This window comes from Solanum lycopersicum, chromosome 12, assembly GCF_036512215.1.
Source record: "Solanum lycopersicum chromosome 12, SLM_r2.1".
NCBI lineage: Eukaryota > Viridiplantae > Streptophyta > Magnoliopsida > Solanales > Solanaceae > Solanum > Solanum lycopersicum.
Window position 1 is genome coordinate 1,851,634 of NC_090811.1, and position 27,955 is coordinate 1,879,588.

Here is a 27,955-nt window from a genome sequence, read left to right on the forward strand (position 1 = left end):
ATTGACAAACTTCAAATGAAAGCATGTTATACATAATTTGGGGAGAAAAAAAATATGAAGTCACACCTCTCTATCCAAATACGCCTTTATTAACATGGATAAATAAATAATAATAACATATTTTGTATTCTAAATAGACTCTCGATTCAAATAACTCCTAACAGAATAATGTACAGTAAGAGGTTGTCGTTTTGGATGACTTAAAAAGAGTTGTGGCTAAGGTAAGTTAAGACGATTAGATTCTTGATTTTGAGCGTAACATGAAAAAAACTTGAGGCTCACATTTAATGCAAATGAACTTTTCCCTCTGTCTTCTTCTTCATCATCATCATCCATAGCTCCAATTAGCAGAAAAACTAAAAGAAAATGACACTCCTTCAAGCTCCATCTTCTCCAACTCTAACATTTCATCAGTATTGTACTTCACAATCCAAAGCAGGTAGGTAGCCACAGTTTTAGTATATGAGTTTTGGACCATTTGTTTTAATGGGGTTTTGAAAAAGATTACTTTTTTAATGAATTTTAGTAAATACCCATTTTTCTGTTTGGGTCAAGTTGGGTTCTTGCTGAATTTTGTGTTTTGTTTGTTGATTACACAGGGTTATATGTAGCTGAGAAGTCTTTTATTCAGTCTACTTTGAGTGGTTCTTGTTTTTTGTCCTCTCAAAGGCAAGTGAAAGGTTTGAACTTTTCGTATACATGTTCAAGATTGAGCTCAGTTACAGCTAAAGCTGCTTCAAATGGAGGTAATTTTGTAGTGTTTTATTTGTCAAATACTTTTAAGTATTAGTACTACTTAAAAGGATTTAGCTTTTTAACGAGATGGTCACACAATTCAATATGGTATTGGTTGAGCTTTTTGATTACACGGGTGTGACAACATTTTTGGAGAGTCCGAGCAACTTAGCAGACGTGGGTCTGGAAGTTTTAGGTAAGATAAAGGTCTAGAAATGATTAGATAGGAGCATTCAGTCGGCAGCCTTTTTGGCTTGACCAGGTAGTTTTATGTCCTCTGGATGAGGGTGTGTCCTGGCACTGCGCGAAAATAGTCTAAAATTATGGCCATAGACCTTCGACTGTCGAATCATGAATGGAGAGGAAGACATTTCTTTCTCCTTTTCAACGAGTTTAAAAATATTGATATGGAGGAGTTGTATCTATTTATTCTGCTTCTGTCAAAAGCTACATACAAAGAGACATCTTATGGTATCCTCCTAATTTGCATCTTATGAACTTAAGTCATGTATACAGCTTTGTTTGAAGCATTTTTCTTTGTTTCTTGTGCATGAGTACAACCGTTTTTTCAACTGGATTTCTCATTATGCTTGAGTAATTCCTTCAAAATTTCCTCCCATGCATATGTTGTTATACATCGTTCAGTTTACTTTGCTGCTCTTTGAAATTGCAGCTTGTGCTCCTTCAGTGTCAGGTCAAACAGCCGACTCTGAAGTACTTAAAGCCCTATCCCAGATAATTGATCCTGATTTCGGGACTGACATAGTCTCTTGCGGATTTGTGAAGGACCTACTGGTTGATGAAAATTTGGGAGAGGTCTTAAAAACAGTACATTCTGACCTTCACATTATATTTGAGAAATATTCTCCTAATCCAATCTATTGGAATTTTCAGGTTTCATTTCAGTTAGAGCTTACAACACCAGCATGTCCAATCAAGGACATGGTAAATGAAACACAACTACCACTATTTGATCAAGAATTGATGTGTATATGAAGTGGTACATCATTCAGTTTTCGTAGTTTCCTTATCACTGCATATTGTTGGACTATTATTCCCTTTGTCGCAATTTATGTGACACACTATCCTTTTTAGTACCTCCCAAAGAAAAGAGTGTTACTTTTCTTTCATTGGAAACCATTTAACTTTGAAATTCCTCTTTTATACTTAATGAATGATATATAGCCACAAAAATAGTCAAGGAGTGTTTTAGACCACATATTTCTTAAGTCTTTCTTTTTTTCTTAAACTCTGGGGCAAATCAAACAGTGCCACATAAATTGGGATAGAGGGTGTATATATTAGGGAGCATGAGATTAGGACGCATCCTTATCTTTCAAATTTATCCTCTTCGGTATCACAAGAGGGTGGTCTTGTGGATCATCTAAGTATGATAGGACTACAAATCTGACTTTCAATTTTTGGTATAGTTTGAGCAGAAGGCTAATGAAGTGGTTGCTGAACTTCCTTGGGTTAAAAAGGTCAATGTGACAATGTCAGCTCAACCAGCAAAACCTATCTATGCTGGACAGCTTCCCGCCGGGCTACAAACAATCTCCAACATAATCGCTGTTTCTAGTTGCAAGGTGAAGAATTCCACAATCTTCAGTTCAAATGCTTTTTAACTCATTAAACATTTCTTTTAGTATGTATTTGTTAGAGTGGACTACAGTCCCACACTGATTGAGGAATGGACCGGTGGTATATTCATATGGACTCCCGGTCCATGCTCCAGTTGGGAGTAGAAGTTAAGGGGTGTTTGAGTGGGTTACAGTCCAACATTGGTTGGGGGTTGTTTGCTTAATATGGACTTGGGGGCAATCATCTCCTCACGTGCTAGCTTTTGGGATTGAGTTAGGTCTATGACATTTGTGTCCTCAAAAGCAAATCAAAAAAAAAAAAAGGTTAGAAAAGGGCAAATAGCTTTCCTCTAAAAGCAATATTTGAAGATTTGTTACACCGCAACGTTTAAATATGTTAGCTGGTGATTTATTGCTCATTCATGTCGCTGTTATTGCTTTCCGTGATTCTTGTTTTCATACAGTCAAGGACTTGTTGCATCGACCTTGCTTGTGTGGAAATTTTTCTGCTTTGACCAGTTTAGCATCTGAAATCTCGTGTCTTCTTCTTAATTAATATTGATCTTTATAAACCACAGGGAGGGGTTGGTAAATCAACTGTAGCTGTCAACCTAGCTTACACTTTGGCTGATATGGGAGCTAGAGTAGGTATATTTGATGCAGATGTATATGGTCCTAGTTTGCCAACTATGGTGTCCCCAGAAAACCGGATACTTGAAATGGTAACTGTCATTTCCTGGACTAAACTATTTTTTTGTTACTGCATATAAACCACTAAGAGACTTTTGTAGAATGCAGAGAAAAGAACCATCATTCCAACTGAATACATGGGTGTGAAGTTGGTATCTTTTGGATTTGCTGGGCAAGGGCGTGCAATTATGCGAGGTCCCATGGTTTCTGGGGTCATCAACCAACTGCTGACTACTACAGAATGGTATGATATGCTTTGCATTTGACAAGAAATCAAGAACCAACAACCAATTTACTTAAGCCGTTTTGTTGAAATTTCTATACCAGAGAAATTCTTTAAAGTTCATTGAAATTTATTACTCTGGAGACATTAAATTTATTTTAGTCTAACTTTTTGTCTACATATGATATGTTCCAACTTTTGATGCAATGTGCCATCTATTGGCTTGTTGGTATCAGATGACTAATCTTGATAAAAGCAAGTGTAGTACATATATTGCATTAATGTGTTAGAGGATTAGAGCTTATTTAAGTAGGTTTGCATATAGTCGTAAAAGTTTGTTTTGGATATCACTATAAATGATCCTTGAAGATACGTATATGCTCTAAATTTTGCGATCTTGTATTACTTTGTTATCCTAAATGTATGCAACTATGCAGGGGAGAATTGGACTATCTAGTTATTGACATGCCCCCTGGAACTGGTGATATTCAACTCACTCTATGCCAGGTTTGCCTAATAGAATACAACTGATGTGAGCCAATGTTTGTGAGCGTCCTTGGTGGAAATGATTTTTCATATATTCTGCTTTTGCTGATTCAACTGTCAGGTTGTTCCTTTGACTGCTGCAGTTATTGTTACTACACCTCAAAAGCTAGCATTTATTGATGTTGCGAAGGGTGTCCGTATGTTCTCGAAGCTTAAGGTCTGTTTCTATTGTGTTATCTGAAGTGTTGTCCCTTCCACTATGATTAGAAAGCCAATTCTTCTTACTGAGCTGAAAAGATGACATGCTGCTTCTAATTATACATTTCACGTTCAGGTGCCTTGCGTTGCCGTAGTTGAGAACATGTGCCACTTCGATGCTGATGGAAAACGTTACTACCCCTTTGGCAGGGGTTCAGGGTCTCAGGTATGCCGCCTTGTTCTTAGGTTCTATTGATGTGTGCTTCTCCTTCCTGAAAGTTTTAAGAATTTATTTTCCCTAAAACAGATTTTATCCAAGGTTACCATGGTATTAAGATCAAGAAACTCTATTTATGCATTTTGGAATGATTTCATTAAGTAGTAAATCGTTGTCTTCAGTTTACACAGATATTCTAGTGGAGTGAAGCTAATACCTTTTTGATTAGTGATGAATTTGGATCTAGATATTATACTCAATGCCTTGAGACATTATCATTAAACCTGCAATTACCCGATGAAGAGTACGTTTACATAAATCTCATTTGTATCTCTGCAGGTTGTCCAGCAGTTCGGAATACCCCATCTATTCGATCTCCCTATACAACCAGCTGTGAGTTGCAACAATAATAACTGTTGACTCATTCAAGTATCTGAGTATTCACAATTTGCACTACTTGAGTCTTTCTTTAGTTCTCTTCTGTCAATAATCAAAACTAATAGCATCAATAATCCATTATTGTTTTACTTGTAATCTTGAACATGCATATCTGAACAATACGCGGACTTTGTTTCAAATTGTAAAGCTATCTGCTTCTGGAGATAGCGGAATGCCTGAAGTGGTAGCTGATCCTCAAGGTGAAGTTTCCAGAACGTTCCAAGAGTTAGGCGTGTGTGTAGTACAACAGTGTGCCAAGATTCGTCAACAAGGTACACTTCATTTATATGTTTTTTTTTTCTTATCCAAGAATTCTTATTAAGTACTCAAGTGAAACAAGCTTCATTCTATAGGGAATACACTTGCCAATATTTCTTAATCTACTTGTCGGAGTCATTATCCAAAGTTTGACCTGTATGCATCGATTATTGATTGCTCCTTTTATTCTTCGAGTACAGTATCAACTGCAGTGAGTTATGATAGATCTTTCAAGGCAATCAAGGTCAAAGTACCTGATTCCGATGAAGAGTTTTATTTGCACCCTGCAACTGTAAGAAGAAATGATCGTTCTGCCCAAAGTGTGGTACGCAGTCAAGTTCTTTAAGTTACTTTCCAGCTCGAAAAGATGCATGTTCTGCACTATTTATGACATGATAATACATTCTACAAATGCATACATAACTTCTTTTCGCCATGCTTTCTCTTTGTTAACGTCTCTTCTTGTTCAGCCTAACTCACAAGTTGATTTTAAATAAGGATCAATTTACGAGCCTAGATTTGAATCATACAAAAAATCAATATATTTATCAATAATTGTAGCTATCATCGCCAAACTAAACACAAAAAACCACAATTATCGAGCCAGTTCTGTGTTCTACTGAGTTCCTACTTGACCGCTAGGCCAAACCCTTGAGTTCACTTCTCTAGGACTTTTGGTCCCGAGAACTCTTAGTACTTCTCATTTTGTATAATATTGGTCAAAGATGAGCTTAAATGGAGCTATATGATTAGTGAAGATTTATATAGCCGACCCTAACTTGACAACTTCCTTGGCATTGAGGTGTAATATAGTTGTTGTAATGTATAGAGGGGTAAAGTAGTAGCTCTAGACAACCTTAACCATCTGACTCTAAACTTCTCAAGAAAATTATCGATGAGGCAAAGCAAAAAAAAACTGATTTTACGGAGAAAAAACGATAACTTTGAAAAAGTCACTCTGCTGTGCTTGTTCTACTCAATGATTACAAAACATTTGAAGTCATCTGGATTTTGATTTTTTCTCTCTTCGTTGGCTTTGCTTCAGGACGAATGGTCGGGTGAACAGAAACTGCAATACTCTGATATCCCAGATGACATTGAACCTGAAGAGATTCGGCCTTTGGGAAACTATGCTGTGGAAATAACCTGGCCAGACGGATTTAACCAGGTCTTTGTACTCACTTATTTTGTTTACGTGTCAACTCTTTAATTTCAACTTTCCATATGACATGTGTAAGACCGCAAGATTGAAACAGAGGGTACTAAAATAGAAATCAGTCGAAAACTAGGTTACTCAGATAAAGTTGCATTTGTTAGCATCAATGAGCTGTTTGTGACTAATGAAATACTCATACTTTTCTATTTTATACGACACTCTTTACTTAAACATCTCGTTTTACCCTGGAAATGTCATGACATGTATAACGCCACATGTTCTAAGCATACTTTTGATATGTGCGGAAAGTCTTTTCTTATTTTCTTCAACTTCATATCTAGTCAAACTCCGTCATTTCAAAATGAAATTATTGAAGTGCTTATTGTTTTTCGATTTATTTTTGTTGTTACAGATTGCTCCGTATGACCAGCTGCAAATGATGGAACGCTTAGTTGAAGTTCCTCAACTTACTCCTGCATAGGTAATGACCTCTCCGTAGAGACGGATTCAGAATTTGAACTCAATGAATTACTCAGTTAGCCTAATAAATCTTCACCTTCCGACTTTCCTGTTTTATTTGTAGGGATGATTTGAAGTCGAAAATCGAATACAAATACAGTTTGGAAGAACTTTTGTATTTTAATTATACGTAGATAGAAATTTTCACTACCATTTTAGTTCATAATATTGTTATCTTTGTAGCAAATCTTCACTAGTGTGTATCATTTTGTCACAGCAATCTATGCTTCATTATTGTTGTACATCATGCTCCAGTGTTTGTACCTTGCAAGGTCAACCAAAAAAAGAATGGTGTTACACTTCGGGGTGGCCCAGTGGTTTGGGTTTGAGACTTCCATCTCGGAGGTCTCAACTCTCAAGTTCGAAACCCCTTGCCAACGAAAGCAAGAGGTTTGCTTTCTGGGTCGAGCCCAGTGCGGGTTACTTCTCCTATATGGTTTGCAAGCTATTGCATAGGAGCGGGAGTTTTACCTTGTTCACTATGTACCATATTTTTCCATGTACAATATTTGACATTCGATGAGTGGTAGATACGATACATTTTTGTCAATCTCCTCCACCAGCGGCATAATCATATACAAGATGATCAGTTAAATTTTTTTACAAAATATATAGATTAAAATATATTTTTTATATATGTATATTAAATTTTAAATATTTTAAACGAAATTTCAAACTTTGTCACTATCATCCGCGATTCATTCATCTTAGAAGCTACAAAACTAAAAACAAAATAAAACATTTTGGAGAAGTCAAGAAGAACATGAATTTAACCACAAATATTTTTGTCACTTTTATTATTATTATTTTTTTTAAAAGAATGTATTAGTCAAAATATTTGGGCTAGTGTTTGACCATTTTCTAAAATAAAAATTATTTATGTTTGTAACAAGGCTTCATCTAGAAGCATTAAATAGGTAGGTATGAAATTTCATTAGGTAACACCTTATTTTAAAAAACATTTAGTGAAAAACGTGACATAATTCAATTATATATTTATTATTTGCAAATAAAACATTTATTATTAACATGCAAATACAATGAATAATGTATCAAAAAACAATAAAGCAAAAAAATACTTAGTTATCATTTTCAAGTTTCACCAAAACTTTGAATTTGCTAGTCTACATAGACAAGTAGAATTCTTTCGTTTTATTTTAATCATTGATTGATCTTTTAAATCACATTTAAATTTTTTTTTTTTATTTCTCATCTGGTATTTGATACTAATATTTGGAGTCTAACTAATTTTAGATTTGCATCGAAAAATCTCATATAAAAAACGCCTCCTAACAAAGATAATTTCGTACTTAAAAAAACTCAAATTCGAAATATCTTATTAATGATAGAGAAAATACTAACTAGACTTTGTCGCATTTAATTTGTAAAAAATATTATTATAAATATTATGTTACCTTAAAAAGTAAAACACGTGAAGATTTTTGTTTATATATAGTTTATTATAGTTGATGATGATAAAGTCTACTCAAGAATATCTACTTGATCAGATAAATAATAAATTAATTAAATTAATAATATTTTATTTTAGAGAAATTAAATTTAAAAAAGAGTATATATGCTGTATATTCAAAAAAAAATAAAATAAAATAAAGATAAAGTCAATTAGTAGGATAAGATTAGGGGTAGGCAGATTCTATGATTTTGGTTTCATTGGCCCCACAAACAACACTAGAGAAAAAAACCTCTTGCAATCAATGAGAGGCCACAAATTTTATTTTATTTTTTGGTAAAATTTTTTAAAAATATAACTTATTAAAAAATATTTATGAGGCAAAAAAATTGAAGACTAATAATATACAAGAATAATTGAATTGATTTTGAATTATTTTTTCACGATTCAAAAACTCCAAAGAACGATATCGATCCTTAATGAACTAATACACTAATATTGATCGAACCGCCTTCTATGAAACTTTTCCCTAGGCCTAGAACGTTACTTTCTTATCACACAATATTTAAAATGTGAGCCTCTATTTCGCTCGTTTTTAATAAATTTTAAATGTGATATATTATTATTAATCTCTCCATCTTTGTATATTTTCGTTCCAATATGATTTAATAATATCACATAAAATAAAGAGAAAATTTAGCAAATAGCCACTATAAACCTAATTAGGTTCCTTAGTCATAGTTTGCATATATACGAATCATAGCTATATATTAAGTTGTTATACTGATGACAACCTTGTTTGCATAAATTATGGGCATGTTTACATAATTAACGTGTATTTGTATTTATTTTTGTAATTCTTTTCGATTGATTGAATCGACTAATAATTGTAGTTTTTTTGGAATAAGTATTTGTATAAATGAGTTATTTTCGTCTGTTGTTGTTAAAAACGGAGTAGTAACAAGTGTTATACAAATTATATCATACGAATTTTTAAATTATACAAAAATATGATAAAAGTCGAAAAAATAAATTTATACAAATACAAACATCTGAATTTCTAACAGTTATACAAGCAACAACAGTTATACAAATTATGAAATTATACAAATATGATAAAATACAGAATAACGAATTCATACAAACACAAACATCTGAATTTCGAACAGTTATACAAAAATTGTACTAATACACACGTTTATAAACTCAAACTTGGCCTTATGAAAAAAATTAGTGACAAATGATAATTAATTGAAACTATAACTATATTAACTAATATATATTTGCTTATATATATATATATATAATTTTTCATATTTAATAAATAAAATATCTATCTCGATTACAAAAGACAAAAATAAAATAAAAGCTCTTTTATGGGACCATGAAAAAACAAAAATAAAAAACAAAAAGATGGCTAAAATCTTAAGCCTATAAAAACAAACAAATTTATTGTTCATTTCTATTACTTCTCCAAACAAACTTTTCTATTCTGTTGAGCCGCCAATGAGCCTTTCATCGTTTTTCTTTCCCTCATCGGATTCTCGCCGGCAAACCTGCCGGAAATCTGGATTCCGGCAACGATCTTTGACTATGGTGAAACAACAGAAAACAAGATTTTACATACTCAGACGTTGTATTATCATGCTTTTATGCTGGCAGAGTCATTCTGTTGCTGATTAATTGTGCAAAAAAAAAAAAAAGATTCGATCTTTTGTGTATATTTGTGAAAATTGAAACTTCAGATATACTCCCTTTTTGCCCCTTTCAAATGGGTAAATCTCAATTTCAGATATGGAGTTATGAAATCTGTAAAAATTGGTTCTTTTTTTCCTGATGTGTTGAATAAGAAGAGAAAAGACGCAGGTCGGCGTACTAAGCTTTCTGCAATTACGAGGTTCAAGAAAGAATCGGACTACGAGGGTCTTTTTATTGTTTTCATCGAGTATTGGATACGTGAAAAAACTTTACCAGATATGTTGAGACTCGAGATATATTGAAATAGTTTTAGTTTCTTTCGGATGGATAAAACTCTGTTTCAGGTAAAGATGAAATCTTGACGATGAATATATGAAAGAAAATTCAGATTTGTGAATTTGGAAAATTGAGAAATGTTGAATTGTGTACAAAAAGGGAAAAATATTGTGAAAAAAAAGAGTGGATTTTGTTTACTCTTTGTTCTGTTGTTTTATTTAACATTGTTTATATATATATATATATAATGATTATAAAGAGGAAAATATAGTGTGTTTTTACTTCTATGTAGAAATTTGTGTTTTGATTCGAACACTGAAATTTTTTTATTCATGTAAATTAGTATTCGAACTACGAATTTTGATAGAATTTAATAAATTTAAACAAACCTTGTATTGTATTAAGAAAATCATATGTATAAAAATAATTTATTTAATATTGACTAAATAATATTTTTTATATTGCAGAGTTATGAACTCAAAATTTTGTATTCGTCTTTGTTCATCAATAAAAGATATGATATAACAGCATCAAGTTCGTTCATTCTTAATAACAAATCTTAGGTTTGAGTACAAATAAAATAATTCTTCTTGATACAGAACCCTAAATTCTTTCGAACGAACTCGAACTAATCAATAAAAAAAAAGATACCCTCTGCAAGTAGAAAAAAGTTATTGTAACCCTTGATGGTCCAAACTCCAAATTGTTGGAGCAAAAATGTTCCAAGTACATGAAAGGAATACTATGTAGAATAGTAGGAAGTGGGAACTTTCCAATTATATTCCTATTGCTTTGTCTTCTTAGTTTAGAATCAATAAGAATGAATTAACTTTTTTTTTTAAAATTCGATATCCGTGGAGGTTTGATCAAATCTGAATTCGTACATGACAGGTAAATAAAGAACTATCTTTCGTTTACATAAACAACCTAACAATTTAGAGCTTTTTGCTACTAATTCTCCAATTGTGTTAAGCAATTTGATGTGGTATGATTTGATTAAAACATAAACATACATAAACTATCAACTTCTAGATATTCATATTTTACTTCAACTTTAGTTAATCTTTTTATTTCTTTCAGATTTTAACCAAATATTCTTCATAGATTGATTCAAATATATTTTTATTTATTGACTCCACACCTATGACTCAAACAGATTTGTTGAAGTTTTTATTTCATATGTAAAACAACAAGCGGGGATAGCTCAGTTGGGAGAGCGTCAGACTGAAGATCTGAAGGTCACGTGTTCGATCCACGTTCACCGCATTTTTTATTATGAATTTTTCATTTTTTATTATGAATTTTTTTGGAGGCTTTCGTTGTAAAATCACAAACGTCATAATAATATTAACGGTATACAATTGTTTCCAAACGTCATAATAATATTAATGGTATACAATTGTTTCCAAAAGATCCATAGCTTTAGAAAAACAAATCGAAGTCATCGATAAAAAAAAATAACAAATGTGAAAGTAATTATGGGATCGCGTGATATCATTAATTAAGATCCAATAACAATGAAAATATAATTTTTATCACAAATGAGTATGAAGTTTTGAATATAGATTTAATTGAAACTTGAAAATTGTTGAATATCGTAAGTTTAAAATTTAAAATTTAACTGAAAATATGGCTAAGGAGTCTAATTAAATACTAAAATATTAATATTTTGAATATTTTATCTATGGGCCAGTCTATTGAGCCCAACAATATGTCCGGCCCAACCCTACAATATAGCCCATTCAATTCATATACTAGTCACTCTTAAGTCGGTTCTTTACCGTTTTAAATCTCAATCCAACTCAACTCAAATTTAATTATTTTACTATAGCAACTCAAAATTTTGGAGTCGGTGTCTTCTTTTTATTTGTCTATATGCGGAAGGTGTTAATGAAACACATTTTTCATTAACACCTTCCAATATAGACAAATAAAAAGTAGAAAATAAGTTCAAGCAAGTTACCGACTTCAAAAATATCTTATACTCAACGATTTACTTATATTATAGATAATTACGAATAAGTTACTTCATCAATAATATCGTTATCAATAATCCAAAAGGATGATATCACACTTATATTTCGTTTGACCATAAAATAATTTTCACCTATATAAACACAATTTTCAATCTAAAACGGTAAACCGTGATTTACTGACATCAGGGAATATATTGAACACCAAACGTATCCCAAACATGCAACGGAAAATGATAAGAAAACAATCAGGAGGTTGGCAATGCAATTCATTGCGCGGGGATACGATTCTCCAAGCCGGGTGAAATTTATTTATTTTTTTCTTCAAATTGCATAATTTTTATATTCAAACGCGATATAAATTAACCGTTACGAGTTACGCCCCATAAAATCCCACCTTTTCACCACTTTGAATCTCAAAATTCAAAACTTCAAAAATAAATAATACAATTATTATAATACCGCCTCTCCATTTTTTTGAATTTCACTAACGGACATTTCTCCTCCTTCTTCACACCCCCCCACCCCCAACCCCTATATAATTTGCTCTGTTTTTTTTTTTCACCATAGCTAAACAATGGCAACTCTAACACCAGGAATTCTACTGAAGTTACTTCAGTCGATGAACACCGGTGCAAGAGTCACCGGCGACCACCGTACGCCGTTGTTGCAAGTGATTGGGATTGTACCGGCACTTTCGACTTCCGATTCCTTGTGGCCTCATAATGGGTTTTTTGTTCAGCTTTCTGATTCTCTCAACTCAACTTATGTTTCCCTTTCGGAGCGTGACACAGATCTCATCCTCACGAATCGGCTTCAGCTTGGTCAGTTTGTTCATGTTGACCGGTTCTGTTTTGATTCTCCGCCTGTACCACGGGCTGTTAATATTCGGTCTATTGCTGGTAGACATGGGTTTATTGGCTCGCCGGAACCCTTAATTGCTCGGATTTCTGGTGGGGGGTTTCTGATTCAACCTGTTACTGATTCGGATCCTATTGCTGCTTATTTGTCGAAAAATGGAAGAACAGAGACGGGTTCAGGTCCGGGTTTGAAAGATGGGAAGGAAAAACTCAGGGTAAGAGAAGTGCTTGCACCAAAAGAAAATGTGGAAATGAAGGAAGATTTGAGTAAAAATTGTTCTGCTCCGAAGAGATTTTCGTCTCCGGCATCAGTTAAGCAGAGATCAGTATCAGCAGGGAAGAAGAATTTGGTAGCTGAAAGGGATCCATCACCGGCAGGGAAAGTGAAGAGATCAGCATCACCAGTGCCATCAAAGTCCGTGGTGCCTAGTTTGGTAGCTGCAAAAGAGGAAAATCGGAGGACATCGAAGGAGCCAGCTATTATAGTTCCATCAAGGTATAGGCAGCCATCACCTACATCAGGGAGAAGGCAGGCAAGTCCATTGGTGGCAAGACGTATGTCGTTATCACCTGGACGACGATTGTCTGGTGGTCTTAAGGTTTCTCCTGCTGCAGATTCTTCTGGAAAGAAGAAGATGACTACTATTGCTTCTGGAATTTCCAAAGTTTCGGAGGCAATTGTGGGGTCTGGTAAATCAAGTAGAAAAAGTTGGGATGAAGGTCCAGCAAATAGTGGTGATTCTTCGGAACAAGCAGAGAAGGTATTTTCGAAGAAAAAACCGGATATTCAGGCAATTCTGAGAACTCAGGTGATAATTTCATGGAAATCCATTTACATTTATGATGTGCTCCATGTTTATTGTACCACTTTAGGATTGAACAATATATGTTAGCTCCCGTTTAACCATAGATTTCGAAAGTTGTGATTTTTGGAACTTGAAGTTGTGTCTTGAAAAAGTTTGAACTTTGGTGAGTGTGAGTGAAATCTGAGACCAGTTTTTGGAACTTGAAGACGGATTTTCGAAATCTGATAAGAAATCTATAGCCAAACAGATATTTAGAGATGAATTAACAGAATCTGATCCATTATGGACACCCAAAGCTTAGCTTAGTTGATTTCAATATATGCAGAAATTCTATGTAACTGATTGCACACTGTGAGGTGTATCTGATTGATAATGGCTTAAACAATTTATGTTCATTTCTCAGGCTGCTATTTCTAGGCGTTTGAGTGATGTAAGCTGTCATGCTGAGGATTTTGGAAGTGAGGGAAAACTAAAATCTGGTGCCGCTGAAAATTCCCCCGACACTGAAAAGTCTAATAATGCAGCTCCAGTGATTCCAGTTCATGAGAAGAAGTGGACTGATGGAAGTGTACCACTACACTCCGTAACCTCAGAACTTGCAAAGCTTGGAAAGGTATGGATGAAAGCTTGTATATTGAATGTGCTACTATCCTATGTTAGCTTATCTGTTGCATCTACTGATTACTATCCTACTGCAATTTCTCTTGGTGCTGATGTCTATGGATTTGGGTAAGATTAACGGAAGTATATTTTTGGTATGTAGAAGTCTTTGTACGAAGAGGTACCTGTAAATAAACTATTTACAATGGTGAGGACTAGAAAATGATGGCAAGTTGTCTCTATACACGAAGGAACTTCTTCGTTTTAGGTGTACATAAAATGGTTCAAACATGTAGTTAAATGTTACACCTAATGTATTGAATGTTCCAACAACTTAAAGGGTTCCAGTTTGTGTAAATCCATTTAACTATCATGAGACAAATAAGCGACAGCAAGTAGGAAACAACATTGCTAATGTATTGAATGTTTCAACTACTTAAAGGGTTCCAGTCTCTGTAAATCCATTGAACTATCATGAGACAAATAAGTGATAGCAAGTAGGAAACTACATCCCTATCTCTACGAGGTAGGATTGCACTGGCAATGTTGTTGTTTGATGTTGATCATTCAAATGATGCAGGAGGCAATGCAAAGGAGAATAACTGCTTCAACAGCTGCAGCTGAAGCATTGGAAGAGGCCCTTGCCATTGAGACTATTGTTAGAAATTTGAGGTAAAATGTCACCATCCTTATAGAGCTTTGCTATGCACAACTGTCGGTAGTGTAATGGAAAGATCGGAAACATTTCATTGTGTTCAAAACATGCAAATGAGAAATGCTTGTTGGGCAATGCTTTCTAGATTTCTCTCTCATTTTTTGAAGTCCTGTCTACTTTTTTTGCAGTATGTTTGCAGATTTACGCTCAACATCCAACCCTAAAAACCCTCTCCCAACTATCGATCATTTCATGTCAATTTACGAAGATGTGGTGAAGTCAACATGCGTTGCTGAATCAATCACCAGCAATCGTGGCGTGCAAAAATCTAATGAGAATATGACTACGATGGAGCAACCAAAATCATCTCTTCTTTGGGTGGAGGCTGCTCTAGCAACTGATCTTAAAATTGTGTCTCTCTTGACAAATCAGAACAGTGGAACTCAACCAGCATCAGTGAAAAGCTCTCCGACGTATGAGTCAACAAAACCGTCTAACAAGAATCCTTTGATGGTTACTGGATTTTGGACAAGGGGTAATGGGATGAATGAGACTGTAGAACTTGCAAAGAAGCTGCAATCTGAAATGCAAATGTGGTTCATCACTTTTGTTGAAGAGTCACTAGATGCAGGTTTTCGTGTGTTCAAGAACTGCTCCCTGGCTTCTGTCGGAGCTTCTTCCAACTGTGATTCAATTCAAGCTATTTTGTCACAACTCAAGCGAGTCAATAACTGGTTGGATCGCGTAGTCTCTAAGAAAGATGAACAACTGATACAGAAGATTGAGTGCTTGAGACGAAAAATATATGGATTCGTCATTCAGCATGTTGGAACTACTGCTGAAAATTCTTAAGTTTTGTCTTCTTTTCTTTCTTCAATGTAAGGATGATAATTCTTCAACTCTATGTTTCAGACATTCATCTATTAAAAGATTTTAATAATTCAAAAATGTAGTTGGGTGCATATTAAGTACTTACAGTACATATACGATAGTATTTTTTGGAGAGTCTGAGCAACGTCTAGGTAAAACTGACACGAATCTGTGTTTTCAAACTGAGAGTGTGTTGTGAAATAATTGGAATGCTTCTATCTTTATTAAAAGTTTCGTAAAAGCATTTCTTTTCATTCAGAATTTCATGTTCTCTATCCGGTGAATTTCAAACTCGGGAAGTCCGATCTATTTCATCTAGTAAATTTTTAGCATCTCCGTTTCACTTGATTAATATGTCACCTCTCTTGGTAGATTTATATTGATCATAATATTATCACTCTATATATTCAGTAAATTTCTTAATTCATACAGTTTGAACAAAAACTATTTAATTCTATCGAGCTAGATGTCCCAAACAAGATCAAAATCCAAATCAAAGAACATGTAAATTAAAAATGTTGGTCTAACATACGCAATTTGATACTCCTTTCATTTTAATTTACGCAATATTTTTCATTTTTTAATAGTCAAACTCCTTTGTTTTAATAATGTATTTTGAATGTAAATCTTTAAATTATTTGAAATAATATTCATTTACTTATTTAAAAATTAAAAAAAAAGTATTATTAATCGCGATAATTAATAATTTTTTTAAAAAAATTATAATCACAAATAATTCGTTTGACTCTCATTACATAAATTGAGACAGATGAAAATTTTTTCTTTTGACAATCGGATATACTCTAATAAGATGATACTAATTAGTGTCAAAAATATGTTTCATTTTTTACTCGGGCAACAACCACAAGAATGGTCAATCTTTTAGTCATGTAATAATTATTATTAAGCTATAACTTTATTTTGGAAAGAAATAAAAAAAAAACGAAAAAAAATTAAAATGTGCCCAAATATTTTATTAGAGGGTACTATTTGTATTCAATTATTAAAGTATGCGATACGAAATTGTTGTGTGTAGTTCGATTGTAATATTATTTATATTGTTGTATTGTTCTGTTACTATCTGTTATCTCTTATACTTTATTATGCCTATCGTGTATATTATATCCTCCTCAAATCTCATTTTGTGAACTACACCGAGTAAATTTTCAGCATCTCCGTTTCACTTGATTAATGTCACCTCTCTTGGTAGATATATGTTGTTGATCATAATATTATCACCCTATATATTCAGTAAATTTCTTAATTCATACGGTTTGAACAAAAACTATTGAATTCTATCGAGCCAGATGTCCCAAACAAGATCAAAATCCAAATCAAAGAACATGTAAATTTTGTTCAACAGAACTTTTTCTATTGCCAAAAACCAAAAGGCAACAAAGCTTAACAACAAAAATTTATTTTATGTCATATGGTATAACATGATTTACTATAGCATATAGTAAAAATCTATTTGATTTTCTGCAAATTTACAACCAAGGAGAGTTGTAGATAGGAGTGGCTACAGATTTAACTTGAAGATACTTATGAAGTCCTTCCATTCCCAAATCTCTTTCAAAGCCACTGCATTTGTATCCTCCATATGGACAATCCGGATCGAAAGCAAAGTAACAGTTTATCCAGATAACACCAGCTCGAATCGATCTTGAAACTGTGTTAGCAATGTTCAAGTTATTGGTCATCACACCTGCTGCTAATCCATAGTTTGTACAGTTAGCTCTCTTGATCACCTCCTCTACCGTCCTGAAATTCATCGAGTGATTGGTTTTCTTTAAGTTATATCATCGTCAGTGCATAGAACTTAAACTCCGTTTACTCTTTGAAAATGCTAATAATAAAGGAGGTGAACTTACTTAAACTTCATTACTGCCAGAACAGGTCCAAATATTTCTTCTTTTGCAATTTTCATGTCATCCTGCCAAAAGCATTATGAAGACGTAAGTAACCAACAACAACATACAAATGAATAAGGCTAATACTACGACAGACACGATGCAGCAGACTAACATCAAGCCTTATCTCGTACTAGCCTTCTATCTTAGTCCGTGAACTTCATACCCACTTATCTATGAAGATGTAAGTAAATTATTGTATACCTCATCTCAGCATTCAAAATGCAACAATGATGAGTTAAAAAATGCTTACTTCAACATCAATAAATATAGTTGGCTCAATGAAATAACCCTTCCTATCCAATGCATTGCCCCCAGTTAGCAGTTTCGCACCCTCCCTCTTGCCATGTTCAATGTACGAAAGTACTCTCTCGTACTGTTTTTTATCAACCTGCATTATGTAAACAGTGAATTAGATATAGACACGGTGAAATACATTTGCGATTTTGGTAAAGACAAGTATAAAAATTTTTAAAAGAACAGTTCAGATGTATACTTGAGGTCCTTGATGAGAATTTGGATCAAAAGGATCACCAACCACCCATGTTTTTACCATCTGTTCCAATTTCTTGACAAATTTATCGTAAATACCTTCTTGGATGAAAAGACGAGATCCAGCCACACAAATTTCTCCCTAAAAACGAACGAAAGCAAGGAACAAACACAGATTATCTCACTTATATGTTTGATGATATACATAATAAGAAATGATGTATAGTAAGAAATATGAAAAATTTAGTTTACCTTGTTGAATAGGATTCCTACAAGGGCAAGTGGTGCAACTTTGTCAACATCTACATCATCGAATACTATAAAAGGCGACTTCCCTCCCAATTCTAGCGAGACAGGTTTTAAATTGCTTAATGCTGCAGCCTGCATTACTAGACGTCCTACTTCTGTCGAACCTGTGAAGCTTATCTGAATAAAAAACAACACATTTACAAACCGGTATGATTAGCTAAGGCAGTATTTGCCTTTCATTTTCCAGTTACAAATATGTGAATAGGGAATCACCTTGTCTACGTCCATATGCGAGCAAAGTGCAGCACCAGCAGTAGAACCAAATCCTGTAACGACATTGATCACTCCATCGGGAACACCTGCCTGTTTTGAAACAGAGAAAACAGAGAATTTCAAGGATCTTATAATTAACTGATATGATAGTTTCGTGCAGATGAAGAGAACGGAATGTTACTTGTTTAGCCAATTGAGCATAATAGAGCGCGGAAAGAGGAGTTTGTTCAGCAGGTTTGACAATCATAGTGCAACCAGCTGCTAATGCAGGGCCAACCTTCATAAGAAACATCTGAGTTGGGAAATTCCAAGGAATAATGTGTCCGACAACACCAATTGGTTCGAGCAACGTGTATCCTTGCATCTCACGCGACATTTTGAGAGTCGTTCCATGGATTTTATCGGCTGCACCAGCATAATAGCGAATAATTTCGGCTGCAGCTGGAATGTCCATGTTCTTTACAGGAACAAATAACTTCCCTGCATCCATTGCATCCAATGCCGCTATTTCCTCTGCATTTTCTATGATTAAATCCGCGAATTTCAGCATTATCCTTCTCCTCTCCTGAATGTAACACCAACGACAAAGCATGACGATGCAAATTTGAATTCAACAAGTTACAAAATCAACTCAAAAGTAGGTTAATTGAATCAAAATAATGAGTTTAACCATGAAACTATGCATAACATCTTAATTACTAAAAGATTTTCACATAAGTTAAAGGTCAGTCCTTTCTTTCATCTTTTTGTAACCTCCATCCGTTTCAATTCATGTGAACTATTTTTAATCGAATCAAAATAATGAGTTTAACCATGAAACTGAGCATAACATCTTATTTACTAAAAGATTTTCACATTAGTTAATAGTCATTCCTTTCTTTCATCTTCTTTTTGTACGTCCATCCGTTTCAATTGATATGAACTACTTTTAATCTTTTTAAAAACGAATGACGTCTTAAAAACAATCTAATTTAAACTTCTTATATGTTATGCTTAATGAGAAGCTTTTATATCCATACAAACGTTGTAACGACCATGAGTTTTGAAAGTCTTGCTACTACATATATGTTATAGCCAAATTGAGAACCACAAGTTACAAATACGATAAAGGATCTGAAAAATACCTCAAATTTGGTTGAATTTGCTTTTTCGATACAGATAGTGTACTTTTTACTATCCCTTAAACTATTTAATAGTATATTTTAAAAGTATATATATATGCCCATGTAGACACATTATTACTTATAATTTTGCATTATTGTGGGCAAATATATATGTTTAAAATATGGTATTAAATAGTCTATGAAGGTAATAGGTCCTTAGTATCACAACAGCTCGATCAAGATTGAGATATTTTTCAGACTTTTATCCCTTACATATACTTATTTCTTAAATTTTGTGTCCAGTCAAATAAATCTAACGTATATTAAGATTAAGATGAATAAGAATTCTTCTAATTGATATATGATGTTTTCAGGTTCCATCACTTTATGTCACTATTATGATTTAACATTATCTTTTTTAATTCCAATACTGTTGCCTTTATAAAAGTTTTATAAAAAGTCAAAAAATAGAAGGAGAGGGGAAAAATCTTTCCATTTTAGTGTCCAAATCTTTTTCAATTTTCCACCCCTATCACCCAATGACCAAATATTGCAGAAAATAGTTGCAAATTGTCATAATTGTCTGCTTCCCAAATTATACATGTTTCAATTTTCTTCATGAAATCTATGAAAATAAAAAATATTTTTGAATATAATAATTTTAAATAAAATATATTAAAAAGTTTTTAAGTTTGTGATTTTAAACATTTTATGCGAAAAGAAGCATATTTTTTAAATGGACAAAAAAAGGAAATTAAGAGAAAATAAATTAAAAAGAAGAGAGTAATAAGTGTATATTTGTATACCGATGGCTATAATGTTTGCCAACTACAATTGATATTTGAATTTTCTGAAAGAACGATACGTTCATCGATTTGAAATGAAAAAATTATTTTTGATAGACTTTCAATTTAATAAAAATATTTTTCAAATAAATTTGAAAAAACACAAGAGCAAACAATCTATATAACATTACCATCATTTATAAAATATCATGTTGTGACTAAAATAAAATAAAATACGATTCCATTCATTCAACAACGTGTGACCAATTCTTAATTGAAAATATTAATAAAAATGTTTGACCTTTTAAAAGGTATTTTTTCATTTTATGGTAGTTGTCATTAACAATTAAAAAGACAATTGTCATAGAATGAATTTTGAAATTTATTAGTAATATTTTCTATTTTTTTTTTTATATGGTCTAAGTCAACTTGCACACAATTTGATTCCAAATGGTATATTAGGTAAGTTTAGCTTTTGAAACAAATGAATGTCAAAAGATACATTTGGTGCAAAGAACGTGAGGGTGTTTACTCGAATCTTTTAGTAAAACAATTAAATTATGTATATATTCAGATTTTAAAATTCTTAAATATAAAATTAGAAATAAATTTTTTAGGTTAAATTTCAAGTATTATATTTTTATTTTTTAAAGCTCATTAATGGGATTTTAAAATCAATGCTAAATTTAGATATGTTTGTACCTTTTGAAACAAATTAGTCAAAAAAAGTGTTCTACAAAACTATTTAATGGATGGTCAAACTTTTGTCATATACCTATTCATACCTTTTGTAATCGTAAATTATGATTCTAAACAAAAACATTTCTATAATTTTATTATTACTTTAAAAGTTCACCTAGAAAAAATTTAGTATATTCTTTTTATTAGAAAATGTCATTATAATATCAAACGAATGAATAGTACTTATTTAAAAAAATTATTTTACACTATATTATATAAATTGAAACGAATAGAACAGAATATACCGCGGCGGATAATCGAGGCCAAGGCCCATTATCGAAAGCTTCACGGGCGGCTTTGACAGCCAAATCAATATCCTCCTTGTCGCCTTCACTAATTCTTGCGATAACCTCCTCGTTTCGTGGATCTATTGTTTCAAACGTATTTCCTATATTTAATGTAATATAGTTAGATTTTTTCACGAAGAATATAAAAATATCAAGATAATAAATATCTAATAGTATACTTGTGCTTTTTATCTCATTTATATATAAATTATTTTTTTTAATTCATTCTAAAAATAAATAAAACAAATTTCTTTTTTCTTTTTAGCAAATATCTAAACTAGATCTCACTTATTTAGAAAAAAAAAATCCACAAAAATATGTGGCTTTCATAAAATAAGCACATGACCCAAAATGCCAAAGAATTCTTTTAGTATTGTAATTATAGTACATGGTGCAACTCACCAGTGGGCCTATTACTCTCTACGTTTTATTTTACCTGTCATATCATGAATATATAATTATTCATTTATTTCTTTTCGATAAAATTAATATTACTTTTATAATTATTTCTTATACATATCGAGTAATTTATAAAAAGATAAAAACTCTTATTATTTTATTTTTATAGGTCTCAATTTATGTATCATAATCTAAATTTGAAAATCGATAATATAATTTTAACCTAAATTTAGATTAAATTTTTCAAAAAAATTACATGCTTTAAAATTATTATAAATTATAATTTTGTTGATTTAAAATATATATATATATAAGATTTTATATTTATTTAACTTCCAAACATGTCATATTTAGACATAGCAAAAAAGGTTGATTTGTGTTTGTGTCAACGATAGTTGACACGTCTCAAAAGTTTTTCCTAATTTATTTTATGGAGATAAGATAATATGAAACTCGATTTGTATTAACCATTTCAAAAGTTTTTCCTATTTTATCTCGAAATAAGATAATACTAAATTCGATTTATGGTAAAGAATGTCAAAAAAAAATTCCTATTTTACCCTGGGAGATAAGTCGATACTAAATTTTTATTCCGAAATTATCTATACTCGTCCAACATAACAAATCACAACAGATTCATTGACACAATTTCACAAATAGAAGAGAAAAAAATCAGTGTAATTTTTTTTAAAAAAGTATAATTACTTAGCTTGAAGCAGAATCAATCAAATCGCCATTAATGGCGGCACAGAAACTCCAAACACAGAGTCACACAGAAACGAGATTCAAAAAATTCGTTTTACATAAACTTTCAAAATTCGAAATCTGCAACATATAACTGATTTCCTTTGCTTTTTATTCATTCACGGAATTAAACAGAGATTAGAAAGTTATAAATCAATCAAACCTGAAACGGAATCGACGAATTCACCATTGATGAACAGCTTTGTGAACTTAATTTTCGGAATTTGGAATTGAGTTTCTGAATTTCCATTCATTTCCGCCATTTTTTTTACTTTGAGTTTTTTTTTTTTTGCTTCTGTTACTGTTGCGTTGCTCTGTATCTTATGGAACTGGAAGAGAAATAAAACATGTTTACATACACCCCTATTTATAGGCTGGAACTCTGCCGGGGTCTTTTTCACGTGAGGGGCAGTTACATAAATAAGTTTAAAATAATAAATGATTTTAGGCGAAAAAAATAGTGTGTACGTAATCTTATCAAGTAAAAAAAGTTATTTCTAATAAATGTTTGAGTCAAAGTATGTGTAATTTCATGATTAATGTTTAGGTCAAATTTTTATTTTATGAACTTAAAAAAGTGAACATTGTTATTAATAGAATTTTTTAATTTAGGTAAATGTAATTTTATGAGAAGAATAATGTTTATTAGTTTTATTTTTTGTTTTGAAAAGATATCTTTTTTATACATATTTGACTCAAATAAGTAACTAACTATATATATAATATAAAAGAATTATTCTCATATATATAAGTTATAAGTTTAAGTTATATTGTCACTATTCAAATCGTCGAGATTGATTCACACTTTAATCATTGAATGGGAGAATTATTGATACTAATTAGTTAATCAAACTTATCAAAATATTAAGGTATTTGAGTTGCGAAAGCAAGTTAAATAGCTGAAGACTGAAGTTTCATAAACTTTCAAAAGATTTAACAACTAAAGAAATAATGCGGAAAATAACTTCGAAACCCGAAAATGAATATACCAAAACATCTAATAATGAACCAAAATTCTAAACAAGAAGGGTTATAACCCTAACTAATGAACTAATTAACTAACTAGAGAAGTTTAAGTCTGAAATGATGGACACAAACGAAAGAGAACTCATGGCAGTCCGAAAGAAGTGGCTCACCCTTGAATCAAAAGGATCATTGATCTTCTAAGCAAGATCCAGAAAATGTCCTGTACTCAAAAAAAATAAGAGCAAGTGCAGTATCAGTACACAATCATCGTGTACTAGTAGAATCACGCTGCTATCCTTCTAAATTTAATATAAGCAAGTTAATATAACATTATAAACATGCAAAATATCGAACATATATAATATCGATTATCACATGCTCAACAATATACATTTATAACAAGTCATTGACCCTCTCATGAAACTCAAACTCAAACTGTTAGCATATCAAAACATGGTACCCAATCCAATGTTTATGCAGAAACGTGACAATCGATCCCATATTTATGCTGGGATATGGCAATTGATCCAATTAGTTTAGTCGGAACGTGACAATCGATCCAATCAACACACCACAATCACAATCATACAATCTCAATAATCATACAGTCAAGAAGTGATTCATGGCATTTGTTTATTCATCTAACTCATTTGCAATAAGTGTGATCAATAATGCACATTCGCATACATAAATGTATCATAATGAAGCAAGAATAAACATACATCACACAATCATAGAATCACGACCATCACTTACCTCGAAACAAGCTTATATCCCTAAAAAACTTGATCCTTACCTTTCCAGATTCGTTTGGCTTGTTCTTGGTCTACAAGCAATCAATATAATGCAGGAATCATTAAAAATCACTAATTACCTGAATTACTAACAATACCATCAACTTCACATCAAACCCTACGTCTCCATACCCAGATTACGGCTTTTCCCGCCATAATTCTTAGATCAAAACCCTTTTCCATTGATAATAACACAAGAAAATAGGTTTCACGGATCGAAAAATGAATTTGGAGAGTGAAAACCTTACCTTTAGCCTCAAGAATGGGGTAAAAATTGTTAAGAAGACTCTTGGGTTCATTCCTTACCTCTCAAAGTAGAAAAGTGCAGAATAAAATATTTTTGGGGTCTATTTACGACTTTAAGTCGCGCCTGGCCCACCATAGTGGCACTAGTCCGCTACAGCGACCCCGCTCTTGCAATCAAAATGACCGCCAAAGTGGTTTGCATGAAACAGTGAGGTATTGTAATAATTATAAGACCCCATTTCACAACACACCTTCAACTCGTTTGCGCCGAGATCATTTTCGAAAGTTCTATTTATCCGAATTCAATTATGTAAAGTCAAATGAGTTTTTTAACGCCTTGTCTACTCATGTAATCAAAATCATATTTAAATCACCCAATTACTACTAGATTTTCCTACACCTTAATGACTTTGATTTCGTCCAAATTTGAATTAGATTAAAAAATCTCAATTACTACCAAAAAAAGTTTTAGCCCAAAACTTTTTCTTCATTGACTTTTCTATAACGTGGAAACCCGATCATTACATATATACATCAAATATTGTGAAAATTTGACTTTCAATTTTATCCGTGGACAAATATATGTATCTTTAGTTTGACTATATATATAAAGAAATATTAATAAGCAAGCAACGCTTTGTCAATGTTTTTGCTTGCTAGTTCACTTAGTTATATATCAAATAAAAATAGTCGCTTACTTGAATATTTGCTTACATATTTGTAATTGTTTTGCTTATCCATAATTTTATACAACATTATTTTTTTAAAAGAATTGGACCCATTTAAATACTGTCCATTTTACTTGTAATTGGGACTCTCTGTATATTTCTAATTTAGTCCTTTTGTTTTAAATGTTCATTTAAAATTTTATATACCTCTTAGATTATAATATGAGTATTTTATAATATTCCTATTAACTTAAACACAATCAATTCTAAAAAGTAATTTGAAATAAGTAATTAATGTTCGATATGCTAATTATGTAATTTTATGTAAGTATTAGTTATGAAAATTTAATTATTTATATATTACTTATTTATATTTTAGGTGTTTCTAAATTTTACATTATCAAGAAAATTATACTAAACAAGTACTACTTAATTAAGTGTAGCGAAAATCTCTGATGATTTAAATTTAAATATTTAGTTTAATTGTCCAAAATTCTATCATATATAATTTAGTTTAAATTATTTTATTTTTAAGATTATAACTAATTTGTTTTTATGAAGAGTTAGATATTTTTTGGATGATTTGATTTTATTAACTATTAGTAACTTTAATTTTGTAGTCACAATCACTATTTATTCGATTGAACTTTGATACATTTTCTTTTTCTTCCTTTTATTTTCAATTATTAAAAATAAAAGATGAATACTTTTTAAAATTATTTCTCAAATGTTTAAGTAAATACCCCCATGACGATTAATTTAACTTTTAAAAATAAAAAGATTAGATTGTATATAGAATATTACATTAATTTTTTATATATATGATAAAGCTAAAATTCCTTGACTTCTATGGGTATTTTCTAAAAAAGCATTTATAAGTTCTTTTGTTAAAAAATATTTATTCCACCATTGAATATGCCAATGCAATAAAGATAATTTACTAATTAATTTTGAAAGTTATCTTAAGAGATTGATTGACCAGGCCAAGAGATTTTAATAATGGTACCAAACAGCAAAATGTGTATCACACATTTAAGTCATGGCCCTCCTTGTCATTTTCAATAATTTGATTTGGAATAATAATAATAATCATAATAATAATAATATTTATAATAATAATATCGATTTTATTGGGCTCCCATGTAATGTATTATTGGATCAGAAATTGAAAAAAAAAAGAGTATAGAAGAGAACTGACGGATATATTGCTTTTTCAATCGCTATGTAACGAACGATATATAAGTTATGTATCAGATATATAAATTATGTGTTAAATATATAAATAAATCAGATTTATGCTGATTTATGTTTGAAATAACTGAAATTTGATAATAATAATGATGTTTGTACCAGATACAATTGTACACAAATAAAGTCGTAGTGTAGATGATAAAAGTAGAGTGATTTATCCAAATACTAAAGAGAGAAAGGAAAAAATGAAGTTTGTAATTAATTGAAATGATATGAATTTTCAAAAATTATATTATTTTAAGTCATATAATTATGTAATTTAAAAAAAAAGCTAAATAAAAAAAAGGCTATACATATGCATTAATTAGATATTTATTGGAAACTACTTTTTGAATTCATTAGTTATTGAGATATATTAAACTATGCTAGTAAAAAAATGATGATATTGATGTAACCTTAAAAAAAGAATTTGTAAATTACATAATCTTTCATAAAAAATTTTAGGATATAACTAATGAAGTATATGGTGCAAAAAGCCAAAAACATTATTATATATGAATATTATCACCAAAAAGATTTTTCGAGATCCTAACTACACATGTGACAAATAATGCCCCACAAATAAGGACATCACAAAATATATATATATATATATATATATATATTAACAACGTATATTATAAAGATAGATTTGAAATTTAAAAGTTTATAATAATTTTGAATTAATTTATAATCATAAATAAATTTACAGTTAAATATTTATATATGTTTGATAAAATATATGACTTAACCACAGGCTATTGAAATTATGTGAATTCATATTTATAGTTATAAATAAATTTACAATCAAATAGATTCTTCTTTCTTTTTATTATTATTTTTACGTATAGCTATTTTTTGATATTTTAATACTCGACACCCCCTATAAATAAGAAAAGAATAATCTTTTTATTCCACCACTAATAGTTATCTCATTTTATTCTAGGTGTAAATATGATTGATTCGATAGGTTTTATTTCTTTTGACTTTCTTTTATTTTATTTATTTTAAAAGAGTAAATAAATTAGTCTTACATTAATTAAGTATTTAATCAAATGAAATCTCTCCGCAAGCAATATAGTTGCTTAAGAGGATATATTAGCATTTTAAATTCATCAAATATTAATAAATTTCAATTTTATTTTTTGTGATTATCGATTTTTTAGATAATTTTTATGGTGTTGTTGATAATCACGATTAATTTTTTAAGTTTATTGATCTATTAGTGGAACTAAATAAAAATAATATGTTTAGAGTAGTTGCTAACCACATTCCACATGATTAAACAATTAAAATGTAAAATAATACTAGTTGTAACTATATAAGAATAGAGAAGACATTAAGTAAACAATGAAATTATGTCATAATATATTCTTGTTATCATCTAATTGTTTTTTTTTTTGGCCCCAATCTCTGTCT

General features: G+C 31.3%; 3 protein-coding genes and 1 non-coding gene across 5 annotated transcripts; 3 read left to right on the forward strand and 1 right to left on the reverse strand.

Annotated features, from left to right (window-relative positions):
- The first annotated feature begins 196 nt into the window (after positions 1-196).
- LOC101247293 (fe-S cluster assembly factor HCF101) lies at positions 197-6,747 on the forward strand. Of its 2 annotated transcripts, none has more exons than NM_001324173.1 (16): positions 197-439; positions 600-746; positions 1,424-1,551; positions 1,630-1,680; positions 2,166-2,321; positions 2,894-3,037; positions 3,107-3,249; positions 3,666-3,735; positions 3,836-3,931; positions 4,049-4,138; positions 4,469-4,522; positions 4,716-4,839; positions 5,026-5,150; positions 5,871-5,993; positions 6,394-6,462; positions 6,565-6,747. In NM_001324173.1, exons 1-15 carry the CDS (start codon positions 367-369, stop codon positions 6,460-6,462), a joined length of 1,593 nt encoding a protein of 530 aa, NP_001311102.1. In that variant the 5' UTR covers positions 197-366; the 3' UTR covers positions 6,565-6,747. The 2 variants fall into 2 exon arrangements, with proteins under 2 accessions (NP_001311102.1, NP_001311103.1); NM_001324174.1 differs by having other exon boundaries at positions 231-439; positions 1,409-1,551.
- A 4,331-nt stretch (positions 6,748-11,078) lies between these two features.
- On the forward strand, positions 11,079-11,151 carry TRNAF-GAA (transfer RNA phenylalanine (anticodon GAA)). Its single transcript has one exon. It is a non-coding gene; the product is annotated as a tRNA-Phe (tRNA).
- Positions 11,152-12,286: 1,135 nt separating this feature from the next.
- LOC101262597 (uncharacterized) lies at positions 12,287-15,727 on the forward strand. Its single transcript, XM_004252007.5, has 4 exons — positions 12,287-13,527; positions 13,928-14,137; positions 14,705-14,796; positions 14,968-15,727. The coding sequence occupies exons 1-4, from the start codon at positions 12,436-12,438 to the stop codon at positions 15,629-15,631; spliced, it is 2,058 nt and encodes a 685-aa protein (XP_004252055.2). The 5' UTR covers positions 12,287-12,435; the 3' UTR covers positions 15,632-15,727.
- A 1,272-nt stretch (positions 15,728-16,999) lies between these two features.
- LOC101247788 (aldehyde dehydrogenase 1) lies at positions 17,000-23,014 on the reverse strand. The gene is made up of 9 exons (XM_004251553.5): positions 22,796-23,014; positions 21,448-21,590; positions 18,755-19,138; positions 18,574-18,663; positions 18,304-18,477; positions 18,056-18,193; positions 17,813-17,950; positions 17,521-17,582; positions 17,000-17,410 (listed from the first exon to the last, which is right to left on the reverse strand). The coding sequence occupies exons 1-9, from the start codon at positions 22,893-22,895 to the stop codon at positions 17,137-17,139; spliced, it is 1,503 nt and encodes a 500-aa protein (XP_004251601.1). The 5' UTR covers positions 22,896-23,014; the 3' UTR covers positions 17,000-17,136.
- Between the last annotated feature and the right edge of the window lie 4,941 nt (positions 23,015-27,955).

Excerpts from the sequence above, each read along its gene's own strand:
- LOC101247293 (NM_001324174.1), top strand. The coding sequence starts at position 367 with ATGACACTCCTTCAAGCTCCATCTTCTCCAACTCTAACATTTCATCAG. Across the intron at positions 1,681-2,165 it reads CATGTCCAATCAAGGACATG|TTTGAGCAGAAGGCTAATGA; the intron begins GTAAATGAAACA and ends TTTTTGGTATAG. Across the intron at positions 3,932-4,048 it reads GTATGTTCTCGAAGCTTAAG|GTGCCTTGCGTTGCCGTAGT; the intron begins GTCTGTTTCTAT and ends TTTCACGTTCAG.
- LOC101262597 (XM_004252007.5), top strand. The coding sequence starts at position 12,436 with ATGGCAACTCTAACACCAGGAATTCTACTGAAGTTACTTCAGTCGATG. Across the intron at positions 14,138-14,704 it reads AACTTGCAAAGCTTGGAAAG|GAGGCAATGCAAAGGAGAAT; the intron begins GTATGGATGAAA and ends CAAATGATGCAG. Across the intron at positions 14,797-14,967 it reads ACTATTGTTAGAAATTTGAG|TATGTTTGCAGATTTACGCT; the intron begins GTAAAATGTCAC and ends CTTTTTTTGCAG.
- LOC101247788 (XM_004251553.5), bottom strand. The coding sequence starts at position 22,895 with ATGGCGGAAATGAATGGAAATTCAGAAACTCAATTCCAAATTCCGAAA. Across the intron at positions 18,478-18,573 it reads CGCATATGGACGTAGACAAG|ATAAGCTTCACAGGTTCGAC; the intron begins GTGATTCCCTAT and ends TTTTTTATTCAG. Across the intron at positions 17,951-18,055 it reads ATTCTCATCAAGGACCTCAA|GTTGATAAAAAACAGTACGA; the intron begins GTATACATCTGA and ends TACATAATGCAG.